Genomic DNA, 23,656 nt, shown 5'->3' with positions numbered 1-23,656 from the left:
TTCTGTTTTTGATTAAGTTATTTTTAAAATGATTTTATTTTAGTTAGCTTTGTTTCTTTATTAGATCTGTAAGATAGATATATCTAATTAAAATGTAGTTCAATTTAGTTTCTTTTAAATTTATAGTTTTATTTATTAAAAAAAGGAAATACGTTTTGTTGTTGTTGACGATTTTTGAAAAACTACTTACTTCTACTCAATCAAAGACGTTTAGCAACGAAAGCTAAAGGATTCACCGAGAATATCCAACCTATTAATATAAAACGTAATTTGTTAACATTAAGGTATACTTGTAAACATATTTGTAAAATGTTTAACACACTTGAATAAACGTTCAAAGTTTTAACATAGCAAATACAAACGTTGTTATCCAATATTAATTATTAGACTTGTTACTTCAATTTAATAATATATGAATAATAAATAAAAAATGAATATCTGTCAATTATCTATACAACTTGTGTTTGACTTAAATCTTTTATTTTCAAAAACCGCCATTGCTGTGCGCCTGATAAAAAACATGCTGCAATCACGCTTAATATTTTGAATCAGGCGTTTTTGTTTTTTTATTATTTATTTGATATTATAGTTTGTTAAAATTCAAATAAATGTATTATTCGTGATGTTTATTATTCGTTTTCATTATAACTATTTTTTTGGTTGTATTTTTGATTTTAATAATGCTTGTGTTTTCTGAAAAAAAATTGGTGATAGCAATAAGTACCTAGGTCATTTTGAAACAATAAATGTTAAATATTAGTTATTTCTTTTGCTTGATATTTTAACTAAAACTAGTAGATTATTTATATTGTTATATATTAATGTTACGATTTGATTTTAAAACTGTAACACCTATCTACTTCATTTATATTTTTCAAACTTTATTTAATTTCCTAAGTCGTTTTTTAAACTTTTTTGTATTATTTATCTTCTATACAAAAGATCATTTATTTGTTAACTGCCGAAACAAACCGGCCGCGAATTTTAACATAATAATTTTTAAGATCATGTTTTTTTACAACAAGAATTTTCACTAAATATAACCGCAGATTATTTATTTCAACAAAATATCCGATAAAAATCCTCTTACAAATATAAACGGTCACTTCACTTTGTAACAAAACAGTTTTGACAACAATTCGAAATCCACCAATCTTATATCACAATTGTTGACAGTTCAACAACCTCAAACCACGTGACAATTGTTTGTCAACAAACAAACAAAAACAATGTCAAAAAAACAATCAAAAAATCCATAAAAAATAACAAAAAATATATCAAAATATATAACACTGAATTTGAAAGGAAATATTTAAATAAAATCACTGTTTTTAGTTTAAAAATTTCTAAGAAATTTACGCGGAATTTTGACGCGTGCTTTCCCGGCGGCGGTCAAAGGGTGACTAAGATAACAGGAATGATTTTCAGTGGGAGTGGCGTTTGAGAGGGAGGGGCGATTAACCACGCCTACTAGACATTAAAGTCTAAATAATTTCTCGGTCTAGACTTTTCAAAATGGCCGTCTAAGATTCTAGAGGGATGCGGTATTGTAAATTGGAGTTTTGAGTTCAGTTCAGCTTGAAAATGTACCATTTTTTTCGCCTGCATTAGTTTTTGTCCTATAACCGAGAAAATGCTGTTCTTATCAATAAAACCGGTCAATTGTCAGTCGGGTTCAAGACATTAAGGGTTCTGTAACGTAAAATAAAATCATATTTTCCAACAAAAAAAAGGGCAAATATCTCATACCAAGTGTTGTTTAAACTTTTTTTTAAGCGTGGACAAAAAACCGACAGTTTCATCTGAGAAAATGAAATTCATCCACTAATTCATGAGATACAGTCTGGTGACAGACGAACGGACAGCGCAACCCTAGATTCTCATCCTGATTCCTATCATCGGCTAATCAGTACCCGTAATAGAATTATCTGTAATTTTATTTTTCTTATTTAGTAGATAAAAAAGTCACAAATAAATAATTATTTTTCTTTGCTACTATAACGACAAATAAAAATAAAAGTCGTCTATTGATACATAAGTACCTAAATTTTATATTTCAATAGGTGATAATTTTATTTTCTAATTAGTTTTTCTTTATATTATTTGTACGGCACCTTCAGAATCGTTTCCAACACGTTTTTGACTGATTTGCACATCAACTCAGGACATGCATTCACCAGCATTCAAGTCACATACACAAGACACCCAGACTCAGGACAAGCATTCGTGGATCACACAAATGCTTGACGTACGGGGGTCGAACTAACACATCGCGCTCAGTGTAAGCTCAGATCAGCTCAATGTTGGGGTCGGCTTCCAGTCTAACCGGATTCAGCTAAGTACCAGTGTTTTACAAGGAGCGACTGCCTATCTGACCTCCTCAACCCAGTTCTGGGTAACACGATGCACCTTAGTCAGACTTTGTACCTCTGACTACATGTAACAACTGTCAAAACTGTAGGAATAACAGCCGGGACCCACAATTTACCGTGCCTTTCGAAACACGGAGTAACTTATATGATAAAGATGGTCACCCATTTACCGTGTCAAGCGTAACTTAACCTGTGATCGATCAACCTATCCGTGAAGTCTTGTATCAAAACATCTGCTCAAATCACAATTACATTGTTATTCAAGTCATTGCTTGAGAAAAATCAACAGTTGAGGAAAAACGTTCCCTTAGATTTTAAACAGTGAAGAAAAGCGTAATTTACTTAAGAGGGGAGACTTTGATTGAACAATTTCTATAGGTACTAGCTGTTGCCCGCGACTTCGTCCCCGTGGGTAGAAGATATAAGTTATGATTTATACCTGCCCTGTTTTTTTCACATTTTCCATTGTATCTTCGCTCCTTTTAGTCGCAGCGTGATGGTTTATAGCCTAAAGCCTTCCTCGATGGATGGTCTATTCAACACAAAAATATTTTTTCAATTTGGACCAGTAGTTCCTGAGATTAGCGCGTTCAAACAAACAAACTCTTCAGCTTTATATATTAGTATAGATATAGAAGTATAGATAAAGGCTCTATATAAAAATATTTTTGGTGCTTTTTGGGTGTTAGATTAAAGAAAAGACTGCACGAATAGCCGAGTGGTTGAGGTCACCACGCCAAACCCACTGAGCGCGACGTGTTAGTTCGATCCTCGTAGGACAAGCATTTGTTTCTTGTGCATGTGATTTGAATGTTTGTAAAACCTGTGACATAAAGATTATGTTATTTAGAACGGGAGTGTTTTTTTGTTAAAGCAAGAACAGTTTTTTTTTGTAATCTTTTATGTGAGTCAGACTCTTACTGACTAAACCTGAATCGGTGTGCTACGTCATCCGCGTTTAGTCGGTGTGGCAATGCATAGCAATTTTATTCATCTCGCAACGACCGGACCGTGCGAAAGCGGAAATGTTAATCCTACTAATATAATAAAAGGGAGGCCTTGTTGTCTGTCCGACCGTCTGTCATCAGGCTGTATCTCATCACTCGTGACGGCTAGACGGATAAAAACCAACTCGATCGTCGTAAAATCTTTTATTTTTGTCTCTTATTAGCTATATTAAAATATTAGCTTCACACTGCATAATAGACATTAATTTATAAACAAAGACACAATATAACTATAATCGACGGGCGAATTGACGGGCCTGTTGGTCTAGTGGTTGGTGACCCTGACTGCTATACCGGAGGTCGTGGGTTCGATTCCCACCCAGAAAAAATGTTGTGTGATGAGCATGATCATTTGTTCTGGTGTCTGGGTGTATTCATCTATAACATGTATGTATTTAGAAATATATAAGTAAGTTTATCAGTTGTCTGGTTACCATAACACAAGCTCTGCTAGCGTGGGATCAGACAACCGTGTGTGAGTTGTCCCAGGATATAATCAAAATCTCAAACATCTCAAAACCAAGATTAACTCCATCAAATTGACCAAACCGCAGTTAAGTTAAACCTTGTAGACCCTCTGTTATCTAACCAAGATGTTAGAAAGAGATACGGCTATACACCGAGTCATGCTCTGTCACATTCACACACCTCTCATAACACTAAGAAAAGCAGGTAGTCAAATGATCGGTTAAATTTTATAGGGTAGAGTTTGACCCCTAATTTTCAGTAATAGGGTTGAAATTTAAACCCTTCCAGTCGTATAAATGGTCATGGGTAAGTCGTAGAACATTCGATTAAGTTAAGTCAATTTGTCGCGGTCATTGGCTAGATGGGTGTCCATTTAAATCCTTATAAACGCGAAAGTTTGTATGTATGGATGTTTGTTCCTCTTTCAAGCAAAAACCACTTAACGGATTTAGACAAAACTTGGTATACAGATAGTTTATAACCAGTATTAACACATAGGATAGTTTTTATCTCGTAATAAATATATGGTCGTAAAAACCGTTCCTCTTTTTGCTGTTATTACCGCAACAGAAATACATCATCTGTGACAATTCTAACGTCTAACTATCACGGTTAATTAGATACAGCCTGATAACAGACGGATAGACAGCGGAACCCTCAAAAAAGGGTTGAATTTTCACCATTCATTTCATACGGAACTCTAAAAATTACAGAGGGTACTAATATTACACTACGGGTAACTTATCAGTGCTTTGTGTAGCTCGGTACTTTGATCTACAATGCGGGCGTTATCAAAGATTGTTATCAAGAAATTGAACAAATAGTGATTCAAGTGCAGCGAAGCGGAGTCAAGTTTCAGTGTCATTTGAATTTTAACTTTATTTTCATGACTATAATACTTAATATCGTACGAGAAACGAATTAATCGGAGGACTTTGTGGCTTAGCTATAACTAGATTTAATCTACGCTTGATACGGTCCGTCGGTAGATGGGTGACCATCTATAGTAAGGCCAACGAGACGAGATAAAAAACGTAAACAAGCGGACCGTTACTGAGCTACATTGCGATAGCGAGGGATTATTATCCCTGTCCTTATCACTCGTACGCGCGTATACGCGTTGGTCGATGAAAGCTGTCGTTATGTGTTTCGTGGTACAAGAAAACAGTCAGTACGGCAGTTGTCAACGTTTGGTCCGCCATGTTGTGAACAAGTTCATTCCTTCATTTTTGTCAAAATTCGAACTTTATAAGAGTTTATTCATGAATAAAAATGTTATGAACCCCTGAAAGTTTGTTTACATTCTTTATCTCGTCTCGTTGGCTTAATTATATGTCGTAACGAGTTCCTCCGTGTTTCGGAAAGCATGTTAAATTGTCCCGGCTGTTATTGTCACATTAAAAACTCTATCCTACGCGGGGATCGAAGTAACATGTCTCGCAGTGGATTTAGCGTGGTGACCTATACAAGGCTATCCGTGCAGGCTATATTGATCATGATAATATAATATGTCTATGTTTTAAGAATTGTAAATTATATTGATTTGATCTGATATTAAAATCACATAATAATGTTTTAGTAAAAATACAAATCATTTTTTGAAAATGTCATTCCGATTATTTATAGAAATAATTTTAACACTTACATTATAATTAATAGCCTACCCGCAATCTTATGCCCATTATCATCTATACTTCTATACTAATATATAAAGCTGAAGAGTTTGTTTGATTGTTTGTTTGAACGCGCTAATCTCAGGAACTACTGGTCCAAATTGAAAAATTCTTTTTGTGTTGAATAGACCATTCATCGAGGAAGCCTTTACGCCATCACTATAAACCATCACGCTGCGACTAATAGGAGCAAAGATACAATAGAAAATGTGAAAAAAACAGGGCAGGTATAAATCATAACTTATATCTTCTACCCACGGGGACGAAGTCGCGGGCAACAGCTAGACTTAACCAATTTTTACCAAATTTTATATGCGTATTCAGTAGGTCTGAGAATCTATTTTTCATACCCCTAAGTGATAAGGGTTGCTCACACTAAAACAATATATTTTATTTTTTCGACGAAATTGTTTGTTTTTTTTTATAATGTGGCATTAAAAATACATACAACTAGAAAAATAAATATTCGGCAAAACAACGTTTGTTTCAGCTAGTAATGCTATAAAGCATTCTAGCCTCGTTCGTTTAAGGCGAGGCAAGAATGCTATTATAGGAACCCAGACTGGCACTGTTGGCACACGAACACATTGTGACTCACGCGGTTACAAAATGTCAAATGTTACCACAATTATTGAAACTATAGTGATGGACGGGCATATAGACAAAAATGATTCAGTAACACGGTTCCGTATTTACGGTACTTTTTGGTACGGAATCCTAAAAATGGGTAAAGGAATATTTTATAACAAAAAAATCAAGATTACATTTTGAATGCACATTTAATCCAAGAACAAAAATAAACTTAACCCCAAAAACAAAAACAAAAGGTTTAATTATTTAAGAAATTATCAACCGCATCTTTCTGAACGCCTCCTATATCTCCTAGATTTACGGTCTGAAAATTCCGTTTCGGAAATTCTTGAAATCTTCCTCTTTTTCGCGGCTAAGCCACTTTTTTCGGAAATTACCTCGGTTTTCTTTCCCGCTATGAGTTTACCGGATTTTCCCTTTGTAAATTCGGTTTCGTCTGACCCTTCACCTTCTTGACTGTAAATTTCTGATCCTTTGTCTGAAACATTAAGGTCAGACTCGTTATCAGACACTTTTGACACTTTGATGATTTTTCCTTTCCTAGTTTGGTATTTAATTCCTTTGTTGTTATTAAATATCTTTTTGTATGTTACATCTTCATCAATTTCATCATTTGATCTTTCTTCCTCTCTTGCTTCGTTGCTGTCATTTTCTTTTATTTCATCTACCACCTTTCCTTTTGTTCTTTCAAAAGATCCTTCTTTGCCGGTGATGATCTTTTGAGTCTTACCATCTTTGGTAATTGTGGTAATAACTGTTTTCTTGCCTTTTGAATCCTCGTCGATCTGGCCTTGTTTTTTAATGATAGTCAAAGAGCCGGTTTTTTCATTTTGCTTTTTGATATATTCGACGTCGTCAGTAGATTCAATATCTTTGCTAATTTTAGTTTTTTTATCGTCAACGTTATCAATTCCCAAGTCTTTTCCGTGTTTGCTCTTTGGTTTCTTTACTTTTTTACCTTTTAATACAATAGTTTCTACAGCTCCTTCTTTACCGTTTACTTGCTGACCATTTTCTATAGTTGTCTTTTTAATGATAGTCGTTTCAGTTGAGCCAGATTTTTCATTTTTGACTGTCTCTCCATGAGTTTCACTTTCAGTTTTTGACCCTCCCTTCTTTATTATGTGAGCGACATTATTTTCTGGTGTTTCGTGTTTGGTACTGGTTTCATCCTCTTCATCATCAATACCCTTGATATTTGGTTTCTTAGAATGGGTTTTCTTTCCTCTAGGGCTACCTTTCACTTTATAAATAATCGTTTCCTGGAATTCCGATTTGTTTTCGGAGTCCGATGAAGATTTTGTAACGCTGCTTGAGGTCTTTTTGGATTTGTCGACATTCTTAATTTTTGAAATGATATCACGTCCTCGTCTTCCCTTGGAAGTTTTGGGCTTCTTACCCTTCTTATCAGGATTCACAGGTTTACCCTGAGGTTTGTCTTCTTTATTTTCACTGTCATTGCTTTCATCATCATCAGTTCCTGTACTTGGCTTTCCAGGTTTTGGATGTCCATTATTGTCGTCTTCATTTTCGGTCGGGTTTCTGGGTTGATTCTTTTCGGGTGAACCAGTTTTGTCTCCTACCTTCTTGGGTTTGTCACCCTTGGCACTTGGCACTTTTCCGTCAAATTGCTTGTTGCCTAGCTTGGATTTGGGACTACCCTTGCTAGGATTCTGCTTATCATCATCGCCTTCATCATCATCGTCATCATCATCGTTGTCATCACCTGATGGTGTCTGTCCCTTGTTTCCGGGTTGTTTCTTGTCGGGCGAACCAGGTTTGTCTCCTACCTTCTTGGGTTTGTCACCCTTGGCACTTGGCACTTCACCTTCGGGTTGCTTGTTGCCTGGCTTGGACTTGGGACTACCCTTGCTAGGATTCAGCTCATCATCGTTTTCATCATCATCGTTGTCATCATCTGATGGTTGGTTGCCTTTCTTTCCGGGTTTTTTCTTGTCAGACGAACCGGGTTTGTCTCCAATCCTCTTGGGTTTGTCACCCTTGGCACTTGGCACTTTTCCGTCAGGTTGCTTGTTGCCTGGCTTGGATTTGGGACTACCTTTGCTAGGATTCTGCTCCTCATCATCATCTTCATCATCATCGTCATCATCATCGTTGTCATCACCTGATGGTTTCTGTCCTTTGTTTCCGGGTTGTTTCTTGTCGGGCGAACCAGGTTTGTCTCCTACCTTCTTGGGTTTGTCACCCTTGGCACTTGGCACTTCACCTTCGGGTTGCTTGTTGCCTGGCTTGGACTTGGGACTACCCTTGCTAGGATTCAGCTCATCATCGTTTTCATCATCATCGTTGTCATCATCTGATGGTTGGTTGCCTTTCTTTCCGGGTTTTTTCTTGTCAGACGAACCGGGTTTGTCTCCTAGCTTCTTGGGTTTGTCACCCTTGGCACTTGGCACTTTTCCGTCAGGTTGCTTGTTGCCTGGCTTGGATTTGGGACTACCTTTGCTAGGATTCTGCGCCTCATCATCGTCTTCATCATCATCGTCATCATCATCGTTGTCATCACCTGATGGTGTCTGTCCCTTGTTTCCGGGTTGTTTCTTGTCGGGCGAACCAGGTTTGTCTCCTACCTTCTTGGGTTTGTCACCCTTGGCACTTGGCACTTCACCTTCGGGTTGCTTGTTGCCTGGCTTGGACTTGGGACTACCCTTGCTAGGATTCAGCTCATCATCGTTTTCATCATCATCGTTGTCATCATCTGATGGTTGGTTGCCTTTCTTTCCGGGTTTTTTCTTGTCAGACGAACCGGGTTTGCCTCCTAGCTTCTTGGGTTTGTCTCCCTTGGCACTTGGCACTTTTCCGTCAGGTTGCTTGTTGCCTGGCTTGGACTTGGGACTACCCTTGCTAGGATTCAGCTCATCATCGTTTTCATCATCATCGTTGTCATCATCTGATGGTTGGTTGCCTTTCTTTCCGGGTTTTTTCTTGTCAGACGAACCGGGTTTGTCTCCTAGCTTCTTGGGTTTGTCACCCTTGGCACTTGGCACTTTTCCGTCAGGTTGCTTGTTGCCTGGCTTGGATTTGGGACTACCTTTGCTAGGATTCTGCGCCTCATCATCGTCTTCATCATCATCGTTGTCATCACCTGATGGTGTCTGTCCCTTGTTTCCGGGTTGTTTCTTGTCGGGCGAACCAGGTTTGTCTCCTACCTTCTTGGGTTTGTCACCCTTGGCACTTGGCACTTCACCTTCGGGTTGCTTGTTGCCTGGCTTGGACTTGGGACTACCCTTGCTAGGATTCAGCTCATCATCGTTTTCATCATCATCGTTGTCATCATCTGATGGTTGGTTGCCTTTCTTTCCGGGTTTTTTCTTGTCAGACGAACCGGGTTTGCCTCCTAGCTTCTTGGGTTTGTCTCCCTTGGCACTTGGCACTTTTCCGTCAGGTTGCTTGTTGCCTGGCTTGGACTTGGGACTACCCTTGCTAGGATTCAGCTCATCATCGTTTTCATCATCATCGTTGTCATCATCTGATGGTTGGTTGCCTTTCTTTCCGGGTTTTTTCTTGTCAGACGAACCGGGTTTGTCTCCAACCCTCTTGGGTTTGTCACCCTTGGCACTTGGCACTTTTCCGTCAGGTTGCTTGTTGCCTGGCTTGGATTTGGGACTACCTTTGCTAGGATTCTGCTCCTCATCATCATCTTCATCATCGTCTTCATCATCATCGTTGTCATCACCTGATGGTTTCTGTCCTTTGTTTCCGGGTTGTTTCTTGTCGGGCGAACCAGGTTTGTCTCCTAGCTTCTTGGGTTTGTCACCCTTGGCACTTGGCACTTCACCTTCGGGTTGCTTGTTGCCTAGCTTGGACTTGGGACTACCCTTGCTAGGATTCAGCTCATCATCGTTTTCATCATCATCGTTGTCATCATCTGATGGTTGGTTGCCTTTCTTTCCGGGTTTTTTCTTGTCAGACGAACCGGGTTTGTCTACAACCTTCTTGGGTTTGTCACCCTTGGCACTTGGCACTTTTCCGTCAGGTTGCTTGTTGCCTGGCTTGGATTTGGGACTACCCTTGCTAGGATTCAGCTCATCATCGTTTTCATCATCATCGTCATCATCATCATTGTCATCATCTGATGGTTTCTGTCCTTTGTTTCCGGGTTGTTTCTTGTCGGGCGAACCAGGTTTGTCTCCTAGCTTCTTGGGTTTGTCACCCTTGGCACTTGGCACTTCACCTTCGGGTTGCTTGTTGCCTGGCTTGGACTTGGGACTACCCTTGCTAGGATTCAGCTCATCATCGTTTTCATCATCATCGTTGTCATCATCTGATGGTTGGTTGCCTTTCTTTCCGGGTTTTTTCTTGTCAGACGAACCGGGTTTGTCTCCAACCCTCTTGGGTTTGTCACCCTTGGCACTTGGCACTTTTCCGTCAGGTTGCTTGTTGCCTGGCTTGGATTTGGGACTACCTTTGCTAGGATTCTGCTCCTCATCATCATCTTCATCATCATCGTCATCATCATCGTTGTCATCACCTGATGGTTTCTGTCCTTTGTTTCCGGGTTGTTTCTTGTCGGGCGAACCAGGTTTGTCTCCTAGCTTCTTGGGTTTGTCACCCTTGGCACTTGGCACTTCACCTTCGGGTTGCTTGTTGCCTGGCTTGGACTTGGGACTACCCTTGCTAGGATTCAGCTCATCATCGTTTTCATCATCATCGTTGTCATCATCTGATGGTTGGTTGCCTTTCTTTCCGGGTTTTTTCTTGTCAGACGAACCGGGTTTGTCTCCTAGCTTCTTGGGTTTGTCACCCTTGGCACTTGGCACTTTTCCGTCAGGTTGCTTGTTGCCTGGCTTGGATTTGGGACTACCTTTGCTAGGATTCTGCGCCTCATCATCGTCTTCATCATCATCGTCATCATCATCGTTGTCATCACCTGATGGTGTCTGTCCTTTGTTTCCGGGTTGTTTCTTGTCGGGCGAACCAGGTTTGTCTCCTACCTTCTTGGGTTTGTCACCCTTGGCACTTGGCACTTCACCTTCGGGTTGCTTGTTGCCTGGCTTGGACTTGGGACTACCCTTGCTAGGATTCAGCTCATCATCGTTTTCATCATCATCGTTGTCATCATCTGATGGTTGGTTGCCTTTCTTTCCGGGTTTTTTCTTGTCAGACGAACCGGGTTTGTCTCCTAGCTTCTTGGGTTTGTCACCCTTGGCACTTGGCACTTTTCCGTCAGGTTGCTTGTTGCCTGGCTTGGATTTGGGACTACCTTTGCTAGGATTCTGCTCCTCATCATCATCTTCATCATCATCGTCATCATCATCGTTGTCATCACCTGATGGTTTCTGTCCTTTGTTTCCGGGTTGTTTCTTGTCGGGCGAACCAGGTTTGTCTCCTAGCTTCTTGGGTTTGTCACCCTTGGCACTTGGCACTTCACCTTCGGGTTGCTTGTTGCCTGGCTTGGACTTGGGACTACCCTTGCTAGGATTCAGCTCATCATCGTTTTCATCATCATCGTTGTCATCATCTGATGGTTGGTTGCCTTTCTTTCCGGGTTTTTTCTTGTCAGACGAACCGGGTTTGTCTCCTAGCTTCTTGGGTTTGTCACCCTTGGCACTTGGCACTTTTCCGTCAGGTTGCTTGTTGCCTGGCTTGGATTTGGGACTACCTTTGCTAGGATTCTGCGCCTCATCATCGTCTTCATCATCATCGTCATCATCATCGTTGTCATCACCTGATGGTGTCTGTCCTTTGTTTCCGGGTTGTTTCTTGTCGGGCGAACCAGGTTTGTCTCCTACCTTCTTGGGTTTGTCACCCTTGGCACTTGGCACTTCACCTTCGGGTTGCTTGTTGCCTGGCTTGGACTTGGGACTACCCTTGCTAGGATTCAGCTCATCATCGTTTTCATCATCATCGTTGTCATCATCTGATGGTTGGTTGCCTTTCTTTCCGGGTTTTTTCTTGTCAGACGAACCGGGTTTGCCTCCTAGCTTCTTGGGTTTGTCTCCCTTGGCACTTGGCACTTTTCCGTCAGGTTGCTTGTTGCCTGGCTTGGATTTGGGACTTCCTTTGCTAGGATTCTGCTCCTCATCATCATCTTCATCATCATCGTCATCATCATCGTTGTCATCACCTGATGGTTTCTGTCCTTTGTTTCCGGGTTGTTTCTTGTCGGGCGAACTAGGTTTGTCTCCTACCTTCTTGGGTTTGTCACCCTTGGCACTTGGCACTTCACCTTTGGGTTGCTTGTTGCCTGGCTTGGACTTGGGACTACCCTTGCTAGGATTCAGCTCATCATCGTTTTCATCATCGTCTTCATCATCATCGTTGTCATCACCTGATGGTTTCTGTCCTTTGTTTCCGAGTTGTTTCTTGTCGGGCGAACTAGGTTTGTCTCCTAGCTTCTTGGGTTTGTCACCCTTGGCACTTGGCACTTCACCTTCGGGTTGCTTGTTGCCTGGCTTGGACTTGGGACTACCCTTGCTAGGATTCAGCTCATCATCGTTTTCATCATCATCGTCATCATCATCGTTGTCATCACCTGATGGTTTCTGTCCTTTGTTTCCGGGTTGTTTCTTGTCGGGCGAACCAGGTTTGTTTCCTAGCTTCTTGGGTTTGTCACCCTTGGCACTTTGCACTTCACCTTCGGGTTGCTTGTTGCCTAGCTTCGACTTGGGACTACCCTTGCTAGGATTCAGCTCATCATCGTTTTCATCATCATCGTTGTCATCATCTGATGGTTGGTTGCCTTTCTTTCCGGGTTTTTTCTTGTCAGACGAACCGGGTTTGTCTACAACCTTCTTGGGTTTGTCACCCTTGGCACTTGGCACTTTTCCGTCAGGTTGCTTGTTGCCTGGCTTGGATTTGGGACTACCCTTGCTAGGATTCAGCTCATCATCGTTTTCATCATCATCGTCATCATCATCATTGTCATCATCTGATGGTTTCTGTCCTTTCTTTCCGGGTTTTTTCTTGTCAGACGAACCGGGTTTGTCTCCAACCTTCTTGGGTTTGTCACCCTTGGCACTTGGCACTTTTCCGTCAGGTTGCTTGTTGCCTGGCTTGGATTTGGGACTACCTTTGCTAGGATTCTGCTCCTCATCATCGTCTTCATCATCATCGTCATCATTATCGTTGTCATCACCTGATGGTGTCTGTCCTTTGTTTCCGGGTTGTTTCTTGTCGGGCGAACCAGGTTTGTCTCCTACCTTCTTGGGTTTGTCACCCTTGGCACTTGGCACTTCACCTTCGGGTTGCTTGTTGCCTGGCTTGGACTTGGGACTACCCTTGCTAGGATTCAGCTCATCATCGTTTTCATCATCATCGTCATCATCATCGTTGTCATCACCTGATGGTTTCTGTTCTTTGTTTCCGGGTTGTTTCTTATCGGGCGAACCAGGTTTGTCTCCTAGCTTCTTGGGTTTGTCACCCTTGGCACTTTGCACTTCACCTTCGGGTTGCTTGTTGCCTAGCTTCGACTTGGGACTACCCTTGCTAGGATTCAGCTCATCATCGTTTTCATCATCATCGTTGTCATCATCTGATGGTTGGTTGCCTTTCTTTCCGGGTTTTTTCTTGTCAGACGAACCGGGTTTGTCTACAACCTTCTTGGGTTTGTCACCCTTGGCACTTGGCACTTTTCCGTCAGGTTGCTTGTTGCCTGGCTTGGATTTGGGACTACCCTTGCTAGGATTCAGCTCATCATCGTTTTCATCATCATCGTCATCATCATCATTGTCATCATCTGATGGTTTCTGTCCTTTCTTTCCGGGTTTTTTCTTGTCAGACGAACCGGGTTTGTCTCCAACCTTCTTGGGTTTGTCACCCTTGGCACTTGGCACTTTTCCGTCAGGTTGCTTGTTGCCTGGCTTGGATTTGGGACTACCTTTGCTAGGATTCTGCTCCTCATCATCGTCTTCATCATCATCGTCATCATTATCGTTGTCATCACCTGATGGTGTCTGTCCTTTGTTTCCGGGTTGTTTCTTGTCGGGCGAACCAGGTTTGTCTCCTACCTTCTTGGGTTTGTCACCCTTGGCACTTGGCACTTCACCTTCGGGTTGCTTGTTGCCTGGCTTGGACTTGGGACTACCCTTGCTAGGATTCAGCTCATCATCGTTTTCATCATCATCGTTGTCATCATCTGATGGTTGGTTGCCTTTCTTTCCGGGTTTTTTCTTGTCAGACGAACCGGGTTTGTCTCCATCTCTTGGGTTTGTCACCCTTGGCACTTGGCACTTTTCCGTCAGGTTGCTTGTTGCCTGGCTTGGATTTGGGACTACCTTTGCTAGGATTCTGCTCCTCATCATCATCTTCATCATCATCGTCATCATCATCGTTGTCATCACCTGATGGTTTCTGTCCTTTGTTTCCGGGTTGTTTCTTGTCGGGCGAACCAGGTTTGTCTCCTAGCTTCTTGGGTTTGTCACCCTTGGCACTTGGCACTTCACCTTCGGGTTGCTTGTTGCCTGGCTTGGACTTGGGACTACCCTTGCTAGGATTCAGCTCATCATCGTTTTCATCATCATCGTTGTCATCATCTGATGGTTGGTTGCCTTTCTTTCCGGGTTTTTTCTTGTCAGACGAACCGGGTTTGTCTCCAACCTTCTTGGGTTTGTCACCCTTGGCACTTGGCACTTTTCCGTCAGGTTGCTTGTTGCCTGGCTTGGATTCAGGACTACCCTTGTTAAGATTCTGTTCATCATCGTCTTCATCATCATCGTCATCATCATCGTTGTCATCACCTGATGGTTTCTGTACTTTGTTTCCGGGTCTTTTCTTGTCAGGCGAACCGGGTTTGTCTCCAACCTTCTTGGGTTTGTCACCCTTGGCACTTGGCACTTTTCCGTCAGGTTGCTTGTTGCTTGGCTTGGATTCGGGACTACCTTTGCTAAGATTCTGTTCAACATCGTCTTCATCATCATCGTCATCATCATCGTTGTCATCACCTGATGGTTTCTGACCTTTGTTTCCGGGTTGATCCTTTTCGGGCGAACCAGGTTGGTCACCCTGGGCACTTGGCACCTGACCGTCTGATTGCTGGTTGCCTGAATTAGGACTATCTTTTTCAGGATTCTGCTTATCATTATCATCATCGTTGTCTCCATCTAAAGGCCCGTTTTTCGGCTTTTCAGGTTGATCCTTTGCAGGTGATCCAGATTTGTCCTTTCCTTTAGGTGCGTTTTCGTTTCCTGGCTGACTTGGTACATTGCCCTCAGGTTTCTGGTCACCACTGTTGGGGTTGGGACTTTGATCGTGGGGGCTACGTGGTTGGTTAGGTTCATTTTGTCCATCTTGGTTAGGTTGTTTGCCAGTTATGTCAGTAGTTTTCGTTTCCTTTGAGAATGATGATTCTTTCTCAGTCCGAGTTGTTGTTTCAGTGGTCGAAGTCTTCTTGGATTTTTCAACTTTACTGGTCTCGGTGTCTATTCCCTTTTTGGGTGATTTCGGTTTTTTAGATTTTGGCTTTTTCTTTTTACCGGGAGCTGATGGCTTTTTCAGATCGATTTGGGGTTTGCCTTTGTTTGGTTCGTCATCATTGTTTCCAGTACCTGGGATTTCGGGTTCTGGTTTTACTAGATCATTTCCAGGAGATAGGGGTCGGGGTATAGTTTTACCCAATTCAGGAATACTGTCGTTCGGCTCACCCTGAGTTACAATACCTATCTTTGGTTTAATAGGTTTGGTTTGATTTTCATCATCGTCATCGTCATTTACAACAGGAATATTTGGTTTTGGTGCTACCACACCATTCACTGGATTACCCTCGTCCCCATTAAGTCTTTCAATTGGATTGGTTAGCCCACCATTATCGATATCAATATCTTTATCACTCAGATCTCCTATTCCATGACCGGGTTTTGCATTAGGTTTCTTGCCTTTCTTATTCTTCTTAGTTTTATTATGAATCTTTTTTAATTTTTCATCAATAATGTTTGTTCCTTCTTTAGTATTTGTTACTGTACGTTTGTCTAATATTGTTGAAGGACCATCATCATCACCTGCATCTATATCTTTGTCGCTAAGGTCTCCTAGTTTACCATCTCGTTTGGATTTTTTAGTCTTCTTATTCTTTTTGACTTTTCTTAGTAAAACATCAACACCACTGTCATTGATTCCGTGAATCTTTTTATTAGGATTTCCGATGCCATTAAGATTATCATCAGAATCTGTATCTGGTTTAACACCACCGATTATCGATTTGATTTTGTCTGCTTTAGTATTTGATAGGTCTGCATTCCAACCACTGGTGTCTCGAGCTAAGCCAGTAATGTCAGTGAATTCATCATCATTATCATCATCACCATCTACTCCGAAGTTGAATTCTTCATCTGTGATGGTACTAAGTCCGAAGTACCATTTGGTTTCTGTTGTTGTGTGTACGACGACTGTCCTCTTGACCTTGCTTCTGTAGTGAACCAGGTCTGAAAATAGAAATTACTTACTTAGCTTTTTGGTTACGGCAAATTAAAAAAATCGTACCGAATCGACAGGAGCAGCGACGAGTAACTGCCATCATATCATCGGTCGTCATCCAAGAAATTAAAATAAATACTTGTGTCAGTAAAATGTTAAGTGCTCAATCAGGAATCGGAAATAACCAACTACTTCCAGTTAAAAGCCAGCCACTATACTGTTACAGAGGTCTGTGTCAAACTGTCAAAGTGATCCGTTGCATTTCGAGAGATGTGTTTAAGAACTTCAAAAAGTGCTACTTAGTAGCCTAATTTGAAAAAATGAATTTTGATTTTGATTTGATTTGAACCTATTTGATATATAATAAAGATTTATTCTTACCTAAACCGTAGACTTTTCCGTATCCCCTGTAGGTGCTGATTTGAAGGATTTCTGAAAAAAAATATTAATGTGAAATAAACTAGAAACAAAAAATATTTAATTTTCTAAAATGTCGAAAAGGTTTTTATTCTTTAATTGTCATAAATCTAATGATAGTTTTTAGATATATTTTTTTGAGAATAAACATTAAAGATATCAAAAGAAACCATGAATACTTGACACCTATCTAAAAACTAGTTCTTTTTTTATGTTTGCCTTTATGGTTTAATGAAAAACTAAATATTACTTAAACTTACCATCAAAAATGTATCGCCCAACTGTAATGAAAAAAAATAGTTTAAATAACAATTGATGCTTGAGAAACAATAAATTCAAAGTAAAGAAATTACTAAGAAATGATTTAAACATACATACAATACAATCAAACATTGTTAAATAACTAACAGAATATGCAAATTTAACGCAAATACCTCAAAAAAGGAGAGTTATGTGTTAAACTACGTTTTATTATACGCGAGTTTCTTCATTAAATCACAATAATTTTGTATGCTTAAAATAATGCAATGTCTTTGTATTCGCCAGCTCTTTTAACACTAAAATCACTTCGTAATGGTTTAGTGGTATAATGGTATTACAATTTTGACTCTAATACCACATGTCATAATGTTTGACCTACGCGAGAATCAAACCCGCGACACGTCGGGCATTTGGTTTGGCTTGGTAACCATTACGACTCAAATAAAAAAGTCTATACTCTATACTAGTCTATATACAAATATAAAAAGCTGAAGAATTTGTTTGTTTGAACGCGCTTACCTCAGGAACTTCTGGTTCAAATTTAAAAAATATTTTTGTGTTGAATAGACCATTCATCGAGGAAGGTTTTAGGCTATATAGGCTGCGACTAATAGGAGCGAAGATACAATCGAAAATGTGGAAAAAAAGAGGGCAGGTATAAATCATAACTTACATCTTCTAACCACGCGGACGAAGTCGCGGGCAACAGCTAGTACTGAATAACACTTTATGAAATAATGTGGCCAAATCTATAGTCTATACTAATATATAAAGCTAGAGAGTTTTTTTGTTTGTTTGTTTGAACGCGCTAATCTCAGAAACTACTGGTTCAAATTGAAAAAATCTTTTTGTGTTCAATAGACCATTAATCGAGGAAGGTTTTAGGCTGTATAAGATCACGCTGCTAGTTACAGCTATTCCACTCAACAAGAAGACAGAATCAACAATTTGCTTCATCCAGTCCGAAGTTATGTGGCAAAAACGTAAAAAAATACCGTCGAATTGAGGTCTTCCGTTATGGAGTCAATTGAAAATATTTTTAAGTGTGTTTTATTAATAAAATATACATGATATACTCACGTTTCCTGTGATACAAGTTTCCGATATTCTCCAATATGTATGCCACTGTAAATATTAAAAATAAGCATATATATAACACACTAGCTAATGCCAATAAAAAAATATAAAAACTAATCTAAAATTTGTCCGATTCACTTTTCATTGCAATTAGATACAATTTCTTATTTTCCCTTAATTGAGAAAGTAAAATAATCCGTTTCTTGCGGAAGATCTACAAACATTCAAGTCACATGCACAAAGACACCCAGACTCAGGACAAGCATTCGTGGATCACACAAATGCTTGTCCTACGCGAGGATCGAAACCGCGACAGACGCATACAGTGGGTTTGGATTGGGCGCTCAATCACTCGCCTATCCGTGCAGTCAGAAAATTAATAATTGATTATAATTAATATTGTTCTCTACTCGTGTATAAACCATGTATTGAACTGACTAAAGTCACGTCATTTGTCGAAAAGGAAGCGAAGCGACGGTTTCATTTAAAACTTAACAGTTTCTAAGATAACATATTTAGATATACTTACATTTAAGATATACAATGTTAATATCAGTTTTAGCCCATTCTCCAACTGGTCCTGAAAAAGAAAAACAATCAATTTATTTACTGTACTAGTAATAATACCAGCCTATATACGACCCACTGCTGGGCAGGCCTCCGTGTAGGGAAGGTTTGAGCATTGCTCACCACGCTAGCTCACTGCGGGTTTCAGATTCCAATATTTGTAATCCAGGTTTCCTCACGATGTTTTCCTTCACCGTTTGTAAGTGGTGTCTTAGAATAATTAAGAGAGTTCATTTAAGTTTGAAAATGTCATAATTGATACTCTGCCTGCGTTGGGATCAAACCTGCATGTTATAAATCCATGTATCCTATACCACTCGGCTGTAATCAATTGAGCAATTCAAATTTTATCTTCTTTAAGTTTCTAGAAGATTTATCCACAGACTAATTAGGACAATTTTAGTAAAAAAAATTGTATGTATGTTTCAAAAAATATTTTTTTGTAAAAAGGCGTAAAATGTTTATATATACTCACGTTTGAAAAGAAGAGCTATTTCAAGAATGTCTTGAGCAATTGCGTGCACTGAACCTGTAATTAAAAATGCGTTTTAATTAAATCTATACTAATATATAAAGCTGAAGAGTTTGTTTGTTTGTTTGAACGCGCTAATCTCAGGAACTACTGGTTTGAATTGAAAAATTCTTTTTGTGTTGGATAGACCATTTATCAAGGAAGGCTATAGGCTATATAACACGTTGCGACTAATAGGAGCGAAGATACAATGGAAAATGTGGAAATAACCTAACCACGTGGACGAAGTCGCGGGCAACAGCTAGTATGTAATAAAAACTTACTTTTAAAATTAGCTCGGATCACAGTATGTGTCAAATCAACACGAAGACAGTATTATTACACCTAATAGAGAATTTTTGCGTTCCTTTTAATACAAACACAAATTGTATAAATAAACACCATTATTTTATTTAATCTCTTACATTCAAATCACATCCACAAAGACAGCCAGACTCAGGACAAACACTTGGAGATCACACAAACGCTTGTTCTGTGATCCCGCCCTCCCGTGTTTTATTTTTAAACTGCGTTTGGGACAAAAGTATTTTTCATTTAAAAGACTCCCACATTATTTTATTCAATCCCTGTATCGCAGCTTTCACAAACATTCAAGTCACATGCACCAGACACCCAGACTCAGGACAAGCATTCGTGGATCTCACAAATGCGTTTCCACCGTTAAATCGTACTTACCATCCAAATCATTGATCCTCACTTTAGCGTGGACGCTGAGGAGTTGATGGACCAGATCAGAAGCGGCTTCCAACTTGTAGAAAGCAATAACTTGAGCCACGTCATCATAGTCAGCTCCGTATGGAGACCAGCCCCACTCAGAGCCATAGCTCCGGTCTGAACACACCTTAGCTGGAATATAGAGAGAGGACAATCAGATTTTATGACATTCTTATAACAACAAATTTGTATGACTTTGAAATAAAAACTGCTTTATCGAATTTGATGAAATGTTATATAATAATACTACTATCATATCGCGAATATTAACATTATAAAAATTGACTAAAGCAACTTCAGACAAAAAAAATCTGAATCAAACCAAATTACAGCAATTTCAAGAAAAACGAAAAATAGTCGGTTGATAAAATTTTCGAAAAGTTTCGCCTTCATTGTCCGTTCGTCTTTTACCAGTCTATTTCTCACGAAAGACAACTGATATTTTAAAACACGTTAATTTGCTTAGACAACCAGTCTTAAAGGGTATCGTGTTGCCCAGGTAACTGGGTTGAGGAGGTCAGATAGGCAGTCGCTCCTTGTAAAACACTGGTACTTAGCTGAAACCGGTTAGACTGGTAGCCGACCACAACATAGTTGGGGAAAGGCTAGGATGGTGATATTTGATTGTTATTTGAGGAATTATTCCTAGTTTCTTACCATGGAGTAAAGGTTTCCTATGGGTGCTCCTTAGCAGGTGACCAAGAGCATGTTTCTGAGGAAGTTCTCCAAGGACGCAAGTACAAATTCTGGTTGAAGCCAGTATCACTGAAAAAATAATATAATGAAATTAGACGGTTTGTTTGTTTGTCGTTTTTTAGTTGAAATGAAGGAGAAATTTAAATAGATTCTAGATAAGGCGGTGTGGTGCGAATAAAGTGTACCTACTATAAAATTAGACTTAATAATTAACAAGTGTTGATGTATTTTCTTTTGTTTTAAAAATATCTTCCGTACTAAGGATTTTTTGAATCCTTGTTTCGCGGAGGTTTTGCGAGCATATTATGTTTATCGCGCGCGGGGGTCGAACCCACGAGGACAAATCTCGAAGTGGATTTGGTTTGCTAACCACACAAAAACTAATGTGACAGCTGTTTTAAGTAAAATCAAAGCAAAAAACATTTTGTTTCAAGTCGTTTGAAAAATAATAACAAATATATGTTTACTTACTCGACGACAGAAGAGATCCCACTGCAAGAAAATAAATAGTGTAAGTATAATTTATTTAGTAAAATTATCAACAAAAAAAATGTTTAAAAAGCTATGAAATGAGCAATACTTACGACCAGGGACCCAAAAGTCGACGAGCACACCAGCACTGGCGCCACCTATGATAAAACAATGACATTAATAATAAAAAAAGTGCGTGTTACTGTCACCTCTCAGCTATTCCACGAGATGGCAATTTGTTATTATTCAATTTAATATTTTTTTGTGAATTTATGTTTACTTAAAATAAAGTCTAACATTGACTGTAACAAATAAACATTTTATTACTAATTATTAATTTTGCAAAGAGTTTTGATTGTTTTTTTTTAATAAACTATGTATCTATTATAATTCACAAAAACAAAAATATTTAGAAACGGTAAAATCTACAGAAATGTGACGCCATGTTGCCGTAAAGGAAATCATTTGCATTGTCGTCGCCGACAGGTGCTCCTTGTAAAACACTGGTACTTAGCTGAATCCGGTTTGACTGAGAGCCGACCCCAACATAGTTGGGAAAGGGCTTGGATTTTACAAAAACATTGTTTTCTATACTTACATCCATTGAAGACGTATTGAATGTCATCGTAGCTCTGGATTTTCACTGTAAACAAAATAATAAAATTAATGTAATGTCATTTTTAAATAATTGATTCAATTCAACTAAGGCCCGATTTTTCAATCGCCCGATAACTTTTATCTGAGGAATAAATATGGCCGTTTGACATATTTCCTATACAAAAGCTGTCAAAACGTCAAACTTATTCGTCAAATGAAAGTTATCGCGATTGAAAAATCGGCCCTAAATAAAATAATTATTATAATTTTGAAACTAACCTCCTTTGGCGAGATTCTTTAGAATCAGACCAGCGTTGCCTTTAGATTCTGTAAAAAAATTATCTCTTAAACTCATAAGAAAACATTAGGGTTTATTATTTCAAGCTAATATAAACGAATTAACTTCCAGTTAAATTAGTATCGAATATAAAAAATGTAATAAAGCGATAGCCAAAAATAGATAATTATGCTGAATAATTCTTACCGACAACGCCATTGCCAAGGAATCCTGTAAATTTAAAACTAGATATGAATAAGGCAAAATTAAAAGAAAAAAAAATTAGAACTATTGAATCTAGATCATCAGTATTATGTACTAAAATGAGCAACGCTAAGCTGAGCAAAAGCTCATGATTAAGGACTCCGATTGGATCCGAAACTAATCGGGCACTCCCAATAATAAGTCGTGAGTAAACGATTGTATCATGACATGTCATCATGAATCGTTTTCACGATAGTTACTTTGTTATAATTATCACCCACAGACTTTGTCCTCCCACTGCTGGGCATAGGCCTCCCCATTCTCGTGCCAATTTCTAAGGTCTTGGCCTCCATTCTGTCACCGCCTTAGACCACCTGTCGTCACTTCGTCTGGCCAACATTATAATAATAATATTCCACAACTTTCACACAACGCCATCTAGTCTCAAACTGAGCAAAGCTTGTATTATGAGTACTAGACAACTGATAAACATACTTATATATTTCTAAATACATACATAATATAGATAAATTACACCCAGACACAGAAGAAATGATCGTGCTTATCACATAAACATTTGTCTTGGGTGGGAATCGAACCCACGACCTTCGGTATAGCAGTCAAGGTCACTAGCCACTAGACCAACAGGCCCGTCGTAATAATAGAGATAATCTATATTTTCATACGTATAATACATCAAAACAGGTATTTTAAGCCAATTTTGTCGACCTCCGTGGTCGAGTGGCGTACGCACCGGTTTCAAGGTGTCGCTAACTCTGAGGTCCCGGGTTCGATCCCCGGTCGGGTCAATGTAAAAAATCACATTTCTATATTGTCTCGGGTCTGGGTGTTTGTGGTACCTTCGTTGTATCTGAATTCCATAACACAAGTGCTTTAGCAACTTACTTTGGGTTCAGAACAATGTATGTGATGTTGTCCGCATTTATAATTGCAAGGTTTCATAATGTTAAATGTTTAATTTTATTCTGTTTGTAAATCTATTACACATTCTATGTTTAACCGCTATATAGATTGCGATAAAGTTTAATAAAAATATTATTATATTGTCACCTTCGGCAATATTCAATAAAACCATATTTCCGTTAGTTTAATAGGTAATTAAATCAGATTTGGATATTTACCTAAGCTGTGCAGAGATACTTGGCCGACCTGTGAAACAAAAATAGTTAATTTAAATAATTAAATACAAATTTCGAAAATATCCAATAATGGCGAAAATCAATAAGGAGTAGAATTAATAGATTGAAAACATCTAAAAATCCATGTTTTTAAATCGATCTCCATCGAAATTTTATCAAAATCGTTCCAGCCGTTCTTCAAGTTTTAAATTGCATTGTCATCGA

General features: G+C 39.1%; 1 protein-coding gene across 1 annotated transcript; it reads right to left on the bottom strand.

Annotated features, from left to right (window-relative positions):
- Nucleotides 1-6,368: 6,368 nt before the first annotated feature.
- On the bottom strand, nt 6,369-22,612 carry LOC113508666. The gene is made up of 15 exons (XM_026891748.1): nt 22,296-22,612; nt 22,091-22,138; nt 21,813-21,857; nt 21,328-21,372; nt 21,215-21,235; nt 20,705-20,812; nt 20,009-20,179; nt 19,277-19,330; nt 18,764-18,814; nt 18,238-18,282; nt 17,157-17,171; nt 16,861-16,911; nt 14,553-16,487; nt 12,746-13,348; nt 6,369-12,541 (listed from the first exon to the last, which is right to left on the bottom strand). The coding sequence occupies exons 1-15, from the start codon at nt 22,528-22,530 to the stop codon at nt 6,369-6,371; spliced, it is 9,600 nt and encodes a 3,199-aa protein (XP_026747549.1). The 5' UTR covers nt 22,531-22,612.
- Nucleotides 22,613-23,656: the final 1,044 nt, after the last annotated feature.

This window comes from Trichoplusia ni, chromosome 3 (assembly GCF_003590095.1).
Source record: "Trichoplusia ni isolate ovarian cell line Hi5 chromosome 3, tn1, whole genome shotgun sequence".
Classification (NCBI taxonomy): domain Eukaryota; kingdom Metazoa; phylum Arthropoda; class Insecta; order Lepidoptera; family Noctuidae; genus Trichoplusia; species Trichoplusia ni.
This window is presented reverse-complemented; position numbering and strand designations above follow the sequence as displayed.